We start from the raw sequence: 11,808 nt of genomic DNA, 5'->3' as shown, positions 1-11,808 counted from the left end.
GTCCTCAAGACTTACTCAACATAAGAAAATTCATACTGGAGAGAAACCTTACAAATGTGAAGAATGTGGCAAAGCTTTTAACCAGTCCTCAAGACTTACTCAACATAAGAAAATTCATACTGGAGAGAAACCCTACAAATGTCAACAATGTGACAAAGCTTTTACCCACTCCTCAAACCTTAGCAGTCATAAGAAAATTCATACTGGAGAGAAACCCTAGAAATGTGAAGAATGTGGCAAATCTTTTAATCGATCCTCAAGACTTACCATAAGAAAATTCATACTAGAGAGAAGCCTTACAAATGTGAAGAATGTGCCAAAGCTTTTACCCAGTCTTCAAGACTTACCCAACATAAGAAAATTCATAGGCTGGGCGTGGTGGCTCACGCCTGTAATCCCAGCACTTTGGGAGGCCGAGGTGGGCGGATCACGAGATCAGGAGATCGGGACCATCCTGGCTAACATGGTGAAACCCCGTCTCTACTAAAGATACAAAAAAAAAATTAGCCAAGCGTTGTAGCATGCGCCTGTTGTCCCAGCTACTCGCGAGGCTGAAGCAGGAGAATGGCTTGAACCCAGGAGGCGGAGCTTGCAGTGAGCCGAGATCGTGCCACTGCACTCCAGCCTGGGCGACAGAGCCAGACTGTCTCAAAAAAAAAAAAAGAAAATTCATAGGCCAGGCGTGGTGGCTCACACCTGTAATACGAGCACTTTGGGAGGCCAAGGCGGGTGAATCACAAGGTCAGGAGTTCAAGGCCAGCCTGGTCAACATGGTGAAACCACATCTCTACTAAAAATATAAAAATTAGCTGGATGTGGTGGCGCACGCCTCTAGTCCCAGCTACTCAGGAGGCTGTGGCAGGAGAATTGCTTGAACTGGGGAGCCAGAGGTTGCAGTGAGCTGAGATCATGCCACTGCACTCCAGCCTGGGTGACAAAGCAAGACTCTGTCTAAAAAAATTAAAAATAAATAAATAAAGGAAAATTCATAGTAGAAGAGAAACCTTACAAATGTGAAGAATGTGGCAAAACTCTTAACCAATGCTCACACCTTATTGCATAGAAAAGCATTTATACCTGAAAAAAGGTATACAAATTTTAAAAATGTGGAAAAGCCCATTAATATCTGCTCACATCTTAACAGAGAGTTGATACTTAGAGCATTGTAAGTGCAATTACTGTCAAATAATCTTGTAGAAAATATAAGCCTTTAAAGTGAAGGAGACTATGTATTCTGAGGAAAAACACTACAAATGTAAAGCGGGTTATAGTGCATTTACTTGTATCACAGATCTTATTGTACACATTTTATACTAGAGGAAAACCCTGAAGCAGGTGCCCCAACTTTCTTCAACATCAAAAATTTATATTGAAAAAAAATCCAGCAAATGTAATAAATTCGAAAAAACTTTTTTTCCAAAAAACTGTACTTTAGAAAACACTGTTGTTTATATTAAGATATATTTTTGCATATGCCATATGTATAAAAAATATTTAATTCAAAATTGAGTCTATATAAATATCAGAATTTACAGTAGAAATAACTAAGACACAAACATTTCAAACATTAAAGTGCTGAGTATAGAAAATAATCCAAAACTAAAGTTGTTAAATTATTTGTATATAATTGTTAAGAGAGTAGAAGATATTTTGCTGTCATATTCAAATTGTACTTTTTATTTTATTTTATTTTATTTTATTTTTGAGACACAGTCTCACTTTGTTGCCCAGGTTGGAGTGTGGTGGCACGATTTTAGCTTGCTGCCAACTTCGACTTTTGGGTTCAAGCAGTTCTCCTGCCACAGCCTCCTGAGTAGCTGGGAATACAGGCATACACCAGCATGTCTGGTTAATTCTTTTATTTTTTATTTTTGTATTTTTAGTAGAGATGGGATTTCACCATTTTGTCCAGAGTGGTCTCAAACTCCTCACCTCAAGTGATCTGCCCACCTCAGCCTCCCAAAGCATGAGCCACTGCACCCAGCCCAAAGTATACTTTAAAAAGTACACATATAAAAAATTTTTGAAAAGCAAATTACAATGTAATTCAAGTATCAGATTCATGCTGTTTCATTGTTCCTATTCACATGTGAAAGCATGTGATCAATTATTGCTGCATCACATATAAAAGACTCATTAGATGGAAATTATAGCCTCTTCTATAAAAAAGTAAGGACGTTAAAATATAAGATGCTTGATGAAAATCTAAGTGAAGAGGCTCTTTGTGGTTAACTTACTGAGTGATGTATGAGGTCGATGTTCAGAGTAATATGCTTCTGTATTATAATGATAGAAAATATTTTTTAGTTAAAAGTGAATACTAAAATTGTAAATTATTTTAGTGGTTGAGGTTTTATGTCATGAAATGCAGTATATTTTAAATTTTTAAAATTATGTGTAAATTTGATTTTAATTATTTTTTACCATGTTAAGACTATTGTGCATTTAATGAAGCATTATTATGCCACCAACTTTAACCTATCTGATGTTACTCAAGGGTGTAGGTAAATGATGGTAGCAATATACTATCTGGTAACATTATATTGGTGGAATAGCATCTCTAGTAATCTCTTTTGCCAGTAACTTTAACCGGCAGATAAGTTAATATTGTTTGCATAGGTTAAATATTTATCTTTTTTTGTTATTTAAGTTTTTTTATTTTTTTTTTTGTGAGTACATAATATGTGTATCTATTTCTGCAAATCTGGCATATTTTGATACAGGTATACAATATGTAATAATGACATCAGGGTAAATTATGTAGCCATCACTTGTAACATTTATCTTTTATATTACAGACAACTCAATTATACACTTTTAGTTATTTTAAAGTGTACAATTAAATTGCTAATGACTGCATGGTTATTTTTGTGGTTATAAAACATTATATAAAGTATAAATAAACTCATTTCTGAGTCTTAAATATTTTCAATTATTTGTAATATATTTTTCTTTGAACATATGGCCTCTCTGCCTGCAAACACACACAGACTTTTAGTTTTGATTTACATAGAGTTAAATATACACATGTATTGCTCTAAAGGTAAATCTCAGATGTAAGAAAATTATACAGTTATTAAGTGTCTTTGTGTGAATATACCTATTTTTTGAAGAAAAGGGCAATACTGGAACAAAAGGAATCATTTTAATAAGGTTGCTAATTTACTAGAAAACAAAAAACCTCAAAAATGCTGAAAGCAAATCTATGCTGTCTTTTAATTGAATTTATTACTGTAAAATTTTATGGCTTGTGGTTCAGAATCTCCCCATGCAACTTCTCTGTATTTATTTGCCTGGTACTCATGCTAGACCCTTAATTTTTTTGTGTGTTTTCTATATATTTTTTGTTGTATAGTTTATGAAGTATTCATTATGTGAGCTGGTCAGAGATTATAATAAATTTTATAAAATTGAGTAATGTGCACAAGGTAATTTTTAGATATAATTCAAAAATTAGTGTTTTTATATTTAGTTGGGACATTCCATTTTGTTTTATTAACTGGAGAACCCTATATAAGCATTTTTTTTTTTAGGTTATTGCTTCTTTCACTTTTATAAGTGACAAATTTATTGAGTCAATTTGTTCAGGTAAGTACTAGGGAGACTTCATAAGTCATGAGGATGTTTTTATATGTAAATGTAGCAAACAAATATGAAAGTACCTCCTGTGTCACAGATGCTCCATAATAAGCCAGAAATATTCCTGCTGGAGTTAGTTTGTATTTTCAAGTCAGAGATAAAAAATATCCATGGTAAAGAAATCTTCATATGGCGAAGGCATTTTTTTCTAGGCTGCAAAGCTGACTCTCGCTGAATTTAAAGAGAAATTTTGCTTCTCTTGTTTCTTAACTATCCTGTTTCATTTGTATTATGTGTATTCCAAGGTTGTACACATTACAATGAACTATAGTCCTTCTTTTACTGTGTTATGGCAACAGTTTTCTCACTATTCATTTCACATGGTACTTTGTAGGTTCTAATGAGAAAGTTTTGTTTTGTTTTGTTTTGTTTGAGGTGGAGTTTCGCTCTTGTTGCCCAGGCTGGAGTGCAGTGGCACGATCTCTGCTCACTACAACCTCCACCTCCCGGGTTCAAGTGATTATCCTGCCTCAGCCTCCTGAGTAGCTGGGATTACAGGCATGCACCACCACACCTTGCTAATTTTGTATGTTTTGTAGAGATGGGGTTTCTCCATGGTGGTCTGGCTAGTCTCAAATTCCCGGCCTCAGGTGATTCACCCAACTCGGCCTCCCAAAGTGTTGGGATTGCAGGAGTGAGCCACCGCACCTGGCCGAAAGTTTATTTTTTACTGCACTGAAAAAGTGGTTTTAACTGGAGAATTTGCTTATCAATATAACTTTTGGATTGCTAAAATACGAGGCACACATTTTTCATGGGTGAGAGAATTACATCACTTAGCATTGCTTTTCTTTATCTGTAAAAGAAAAATATTTATATGTTTATTTATTTTGAGATGGAGTCTTGCTCTCGTCACCCAGGCTGGAGATAACCAAAATCAGATTTGAACTGGAGATTTAGACATGAAAAACTATGCAACAGATTAAGAAATCCAGGAGTTAAACCTTTAAAAAAAACTAATAAAATAAACTACTAGCTAGATTAATGAAGAAAGAAGATCCAAATAAACACAATTAAAAATTACAAAACTACAAAAATTACACTTACCCCACAAAAATGTAAATAACAATTGAAGTCTACTATGAAGATCTCTATGCACACAAACTAGAAAATCTAATAGAAATAAATAAATTCCTGGACAAATACATCCTGCAAGATGAAACCCAAGAGAAATTAAACTCCTGAATAGACCAATAACAAGCTTCACAATTAAATTAGTAATAGCTTACCAAACAAGAAAATCCCAGGACCAGAGAGATTTACAGCTGAATTTTATCAGATAAATAAAGAAAAGCTGGTTCCATTTCTTTTAAAATTATTCCCAAAATTGAGAATGGACTCCTCCTCGAAACATTATGTAAGAATGGCATCATTCTGATATCAAAACCTAGCAGAGATAAAAAGAAAAAACTTCAGGCCGATATCCTTTGTGAACATTGATGAGAAAATTCTCAACAGAATACTGGCAAATCAAATCCAGCAGCACATCAAAAAGCTAATCTACTATGATCAAGTAGGTTTTATCCCTGGGATACAAGATTAATTACACATATATAAATCAATAAATGTGATTTATTACACAAGCAGAACTAAAGATAAAAGCCACAAGATTATCTCAATAAATGCAAAAAAGCTTTCAATAGAATTTAACATTCTACATGTTAAAACCCTCAATAAACCAGTCATTGAAGGTACATACTTCAAAATAATGAGTTATCTGTGGCAAACCCACAGCCATAAATGGACACAAGCTGGAAATGTTTCTCTTTAAAAACTGGCACAAGGAAAGGATGTCTTTTCTAAACACTCCTATTCAACACAGAATTGGAAGTCCTGGCCAGAGCAATCAGGCAAGAAAGAAAAAAGGCATCCACACCAAAAGAGACGACATCAAACTATCTGTGTTTGCAGACAACATAATTCCATATGTAGTCTCAGCAGAAAAGCTTTTTAAACTGACAACTGCAGCAAAGTTTCAAGATACAAAATAAATGTACAAAAATCAGTAGCATGCATGTACAGCAACAACCTCCAAGTCAAAAGCCAAATCAAAAACACAATCCCATTTACAACTGCCACAAAAAGAGTAAAATATCTAGGAATACAGCTAACCAGAGAGGTGAAAGATCTCTATGAAAAGAATAACAAAATGCTGCTTAAATAAGTCAGAGATGACACGAACAGATAGAAGACTATGCTATGCTCATGGATAAAAAACAGATTAATATCATTAAAATGGCCATGCTGCTCAAAGAAATTTACAGATCCAATACTATTTCTTTCAAACTACAAAAAAACATGCTTAACAGAACTGAAAAAAAACTTTTTAAAAATTTATATGAAACAAAAAGCCTAAATAGCCAAGGCAATCTTAAGAAAAAGGACAAATCTGGAGGCATTACATTACCCAACTTCAAACTATACTACAGAGTTACAATAACAAAAGCAGCATGGTACTGGTACAAAAACAGGCACAGAGACAAAACAACAGATTAGAGAGCCCAGAAATGATTCCACGTACCTGCAACCATTTGATCTGCAACACAGCTGACAAGAGGAATGTGAAAAAATTCCCTATTTAATAAATTGTGCTGGAATAAGTAGCTAGCACTGTGTAGAAGATAAACTGGACCTCTTTCTTTCACCGTATACAAAACATAAACTCAAGATGAACTAAGGAGTTAAATGTAAACTGGACCACTTTCTAACACCATATACAAATATCAACACAAAAAAAATAAATTAAAAACTTGAATGTAAACCTTAAAATTGCTAGGTGTGGTGGCTCACATGTGTAATCCCAACACTTCAGGAGGCTGAGACAGGTGGATCACCTGAGGTCAGGAGTTTGAGACCAGCCTGATTGGTGAAACCTCATCTCTGCTAAAAATACAAAAATTAGATGGGTGTGATAGCACACACCTGTAGTGTGTATCTCCTTGGGAGGCTGAGGCAGGAGAATGGCTTGAACCCGGGAGGCGGAAGTTGCAGTGAACCATTGTACTCCAGCCTGGGTGACAAGAGCAAAACTCCATGTCAAAAAACAACAACAACAAAAATAAATAACAACAACAACAAAAAACACTTAAAATTATACTAAAAAAATCCTAGAATAAAACCTAGGAAATACCATTTTAGACATAGTAACTGGCAAAGATTTCATAATGAAGATACCAAAAGCAAAAATTGACAAACAGACCTAATTAAACTAAAGAGCTTCTTTACAGCAAAACAAACCAACAAAAACCTATCAACAGGGTATACAAACAACACACAGAATAAAAGAAAATATTTGCAAACTATGCCTCTAACAAAGGTCTAATATCCAGAATTTATAAAGAACTTAAACAAATTTACCAGAAAAAAAACCTCATTAAATGTAGGCAAAAAAACATGAACAGATGCTTTTCAAAAGACATACATGTGGCTAAAAAGCATATGAAAAAATGCTTATCACTAATTATTAAACAAATGCAAAGAAAAAACCACAATGAGATACCATTTCGTACAAATCAGAATGGCTACCATTAAAAAGTCAAAAAATAACAGATGATGGCAAGGTTGAAGAGTAAAGGGAATGTGTACATACCACCAGTGGGAGTGTGAATTAGTTCAACCATTGTGAAAACCAGTGTGGCAATTCCTCACGAACTAAAAACAAAATTACCATTTGACCCAGCAACCTCATAATTTGATATATACCCAAAGATATATATATTATTCTGTCACAAAGACGCACGCACATGCAAATTCACTGCAGCACTATTCACAATAGTAAAGACACAAAATTAACCTAAATGCCTATAAATTGGTAAATTGGATAAAGAAATATGGTGTGGGTAGGCAGGGTAGCTCACATCTGTAATCCAGCACTTTGGGAGGCTGAGGCAGGTGGATTGCCTGAGCTCAGGAGTTTGAGACCAGCCTGAGCAACATGCCAAAACCGCATCTCTAGAAAAAATACAAAAAGAAAAATTAGCCAGACCATGGTGGCTCGTGATTGTAGTCCCAGCTACTTGAGGGGGTGAGGCAGGGCCCAACTGCTTGAATCCAGGAGGTTGAGGCTGCGTTAAGCAAGATCACGACACTCCTCTCCAGCCTGGGTGAAAAAGTGAGACACTTACTCCAAAAGTAAATAAAATAAAAGATTTAATAAAAACAAAATACAGTACATAAACATCATAGAATAATACATGGCCATATAGAAAAGATTATGTTCTTTGCATCAACATGGATGAAGCTGGAGACCATTATCCCCAAAAAGCAAATTCAGAAACAGAAAATCAAGTAAATGTTATCATTTTAAAGTATGAGTTAAATAATAAGAACACATGGACACACAGAGGGGAACTACAGACACAGGCCTAGTTGAGGGTGGAGGGTGGGAGGACTAAGAGGATGAGAAAACAGACCTGTTTGGTGCAATGCTTAGTATGTCAGTGAAAAAATAATCTGCACACCAAACCGCCATGACACAATTTTACCTATATAACGAACCTGCATGTGTACCCCTGAATGAGAAATAAAAGGTAAAAGGAAAAATCTCCATGAGTACAGGAGAGTGCAATGTAAGTGGAAGGATTGGTTTGTGTCACAGATAGTGGCTCAGGCACAGCTGAATTCTGATTTATTTGTGTCCATGCAGCAGATGAGATTATGGACAGGTGGTCCAGAACCCTAGGTGGGTGGAGAAAACAGGTTGCTGCTGCAGATTCAGTGTCTAGGGGTGGGGATATGCCAGGAGACTTGTAGCAACTTTTGTTAAGTTTTTGTCAAGAAATGCTAGGATCCAAAATGCTACGGTGAAATTCCTGAGGGTGGTGTCTAATCCTGAGAGGGATGTTGACACATCAATGTCTAGTGTGTGTATTTGCGAATGGGTGGAAATCCTGTGATGGCAGCTGTGGGAAAAGCGGGTCGGTCAACAGAGCTCCTGTCCTGTAAGTTTTCAGTTGTCTCTCACCCTGGGAGGAGACCTGGAATCACAGGACAATGGGCAGTGTGACAGTCTCTGTACAGGAGAGCAGAGCCTCCCATTCCCAGACACCCAGAGTTCCATTCTAAAACACGCTCCATGATATCTTTTTTTCTGGCACCCAAAAAAAGATACTGGAGTTCGCTGAACACCAAGCAATCCTCCAACACCAACTTATTGTCTAACATTTGAATTCTGACACCAGCAGGAGTCAGCACAGACCCTGATTCAGGGCTCAGTCCCACATTGTCCTCATTGCAATTGCCAGTCACAAACCCCATGGCTCCATCTATACTTCTGAGCTACTGTTTAAAAACTGGGGACTCCCATAACCTTTCTCAAGTTCAATAATTAGAACTTGTAAATGAGAATGAGACAGAGCTACTCACAGACCTCAGCAAAACACTGTTTACCAGTTTAGTATAAAAGATACAACCCAGAAAAAGTCTAATGGAAGAAATGCATAGAACAAAAAAGAGATGAGGAAAGAGGAAGCACATAGATAATGTTGATAAATAGCTAAGATTAATAAGATTCTGCATCCTTTGTGTTCTCCAGAAACAATTTATGGAAAGAAACACTCTTCCCATTATGACTTAGATGGTGCTGATTTTTCTTACCTATCACATAGCCAGACACACACTCTGCACATTTACTTCTTTTTCTTAAAAAAAAAAAAAAAAAAAAAAAAAAAGTTGAATTTGTCTTTAATTTTCAAAATAAAATACTTCTTTTTCAAACTTTACTTGTTTATTCCTTTTCCACTGGCTCCTAAACTTGAGCTACTCTCAGTCCGAGTCAACATACAACCCTATTTTATGTCCCTCCTAAGAACATGCTGACTTCAGGGTAAAACATTCTCTGATCTAGAATCTGATTTTTTCACCCTCCATTTGCCATTCCCCTTTCACCTTTTTTCTAATCTTGTTTGCTCCTCCCTATGAAAGAAAGCACTTGCCTGCCTAAACTTTGCAATATTTAAAGATCTTATAGGTAGTACTTGTTGTTGTTGCACTATTCCTTTGAAATTCAAAAATTTTAAATACATCTGACTTTATTTTCATTTTACAGTCTAGAAACTGCCTTAAAACAGTAACAACTTCACCTTCAGTAAGACCTTCCCAATCTTCTTCCAGCTTAGCCTTAACTGCACCTGCCTGTGGGTCCCCAACTTTCCAGGGCTTTGTAGCTTCTCTCAGTATAAAGGCTTCTTTCATGGCTGGGGTGAGCAGGCTGGGACATCTTCAGGGAAGGCTCCTCAGAAAGAACTAACTGGGCCTTTAATCATCTCTTTCTGCAGGCTCAGTATTAGCCTTAGCTCAGAGTCACAGGGCTCAGGCTTTAATTTTCATTTCAGAGTTATTCACTTGGTTTTTGAAACTAAGTGTTTAAAAAAATCCAGCAAAATTACTCAAACACAGTGTTCACATAAGTGAAGGAAATTTTCAGGTGCTTACATCTCATACCTCAATAAGAAAAGCAAAAGTATCCATTCCTTTCAGACAATAAATGTATTATTGTATTTTTCCCTTGAAAACAAAGTAGTAAACAATTAGTCATATGGGAACACTTATAAGGATGTACCAAGTTTTGTCTCATAAAATTTAGCATGAAACTCAGAAATCAAGATAACAGGATATAGAACAGAGATACTCACCGTCACAAATATACCCAGCAAAAGAGGAGCTGATATTCTCATGAATCCATGTAACTCACATAGTATCTACCACATTTTCTTGTTGAGATGTATTCATTTTCTACAGCCAAAATGGAAAAAAGATTTTTCTTATTTTTTTTTTCTCCTTGGTAGCATTCTAAAAGCGAAACCTTGGAATTTGGTTTGAAATCATCCAGGCATAAACAATAAACCTGAGAAAATTCCTAAACTCACACTGGGAAAGAAAATAGTAAATGAGGGGTAGGCACAGTGGCTTGCCCTGTAATTCCAGTACTTTGGAAGGCCAAGGCAGGTGGATCATTTAAGGTCAGGAGTTCCAGACCAGGCTGGCCAGTATGGTGAAACTCCATCTCTACTATAAATACAAAAACTAGCCAGCATAGTGGCAAGCACCTGTAATCTCAGCTAGTCAGAAGACTGAGGCAGGAAGGTCTCTTGAATCCAGGAGGTGGATCTTTCAGTGAGCAGAGATGGCACCACTGCACTCCAGCCTGGACAACAGAGGGAGACTTCATCTCAAAAAAAAAAAAAAAAAAAAAAGTACATGAGAATTTTTAATAAATGGAATATATGACTAGATATAAGGTTTTTTTCTGAATCCCACCTTTTTTATGACCTTTGTATATATTTTCTTTCTTTTTTTTTTCTCGGACAAGGTCTCACTCTGTAACCCAGTACAGTGGTGCTATCTCGGCTCACTGCAACCTCTGCCTGCTGGGTTCCAGCAATTATCCTGCCTCAGCCTCCCAAGTAGCTGGGACTACCGGTGTACACCACTGCACCTGACAGATTTTTGTATATTTTTGTAAAGATGGGGTTTCACTATGTTGCCTGAGCTCAGGTCTCCTGAGCTCAGGTGATCTGCCTACCCTGGCCTCCCAAGGTGCTGAGATTATAGGCATGAGCCACCATGCTAGACTCCCTCTGTAAATATTTTCTTACCTTTCAAGCCCTACTAATAAAATGCAATTTACAATTAGAAAACTGAGAGGTCAAAGTAAGTGAAAACAAATATTTTCATGGTGACAAAATGAGTAACTGGCAGTGCTGATCAGAAAACAGATGTGTCTGACTCATGTGTCAAGTCAGGCCATCCAATCACTCGACACATTCTCCCATCCCATCCTGCTCCCTGAAGTGCTCAATAACTAACCTCTTAGGACACACTGCACTATGTCTCAGTACTACCACAGGTGCATTTTACTTCGTAAGTTCTTGCACCATCTTACTAGGGTGATGGTTATTTTTTAACTTTTGGGATACTATTTTTTTTAATTCACAAATGTGTCACTATTTTTCTTTCTCTATATATTTTTTCAGTATTTCTCTGCTCCCCTTAGAGAATCCAGGGGGCAGAAATTATTTCTGTTTGCCCCTCAATACCAGAATCTGATTGGCTGACCAGCAATATGTCTCCAAGGAATGGAAGCTGGGTTGGGTGGAGACAATCTTAATGTTTCAAGGGATTAGCATTTTTTTTGGGGGGGGGGGGGATGTAGTTTTGTTCCTGTTGTCC

At 36.5% G+C, this 11,808-nt stretch overlaps 2 protein-coding genes across 2 annotated transcripts in view; one reads left to right on the top strand and one right to left on the bottom strand.

The window, feature by feature from the left end:
• The window catches only part of ZNF429 (zinc finger protein 429), a 37,904-nt gene extending 37,265 nt beyond the window's left edge, over positions 1-639 (top strand). Inside the window, exon 5 of the mRNA XM_011978535.1 lies at positions 21-639. Within this exon, the coding sequence (XP_011833925.1) occupies positions 21-220 (200 nt within the window). The 3' untranslated portion in view covers positions 221-639. The remainder of the gene's footprint in view (positions 1-20) is intronic.
• LOC105538628 (zinc finger protein 708) overlaps positions 1-11,808 on the bottom strand; it is a 315,682-nt gene that overhangs the window by 299,173 nt on the left and 4,701 nt on the right. The gene's annotated exons all lie outside the window — the stretch shown is intronic.

This window comes from Mandrillus leucophaeus, unplaced genomic scaffold (genome assembly GCF_000951045.1).
Source record: "Mandrillus leucophaeus isolate KB7577 unplaced genomic scaffold, Mleu.le_1.0 Scaffold196, whole genome shotgun sequence".
Taxonomy (NCBI): domain Eukaryota; kingdom Metazoa; phylum Chordata; class Mammalia; order Primates; family Cercopithecidae; genus Mandrillus; species Mandrillus leucophaeus.
This window is presented reverse-complemented; position numbering and strand designations above follow the sequence as displayed.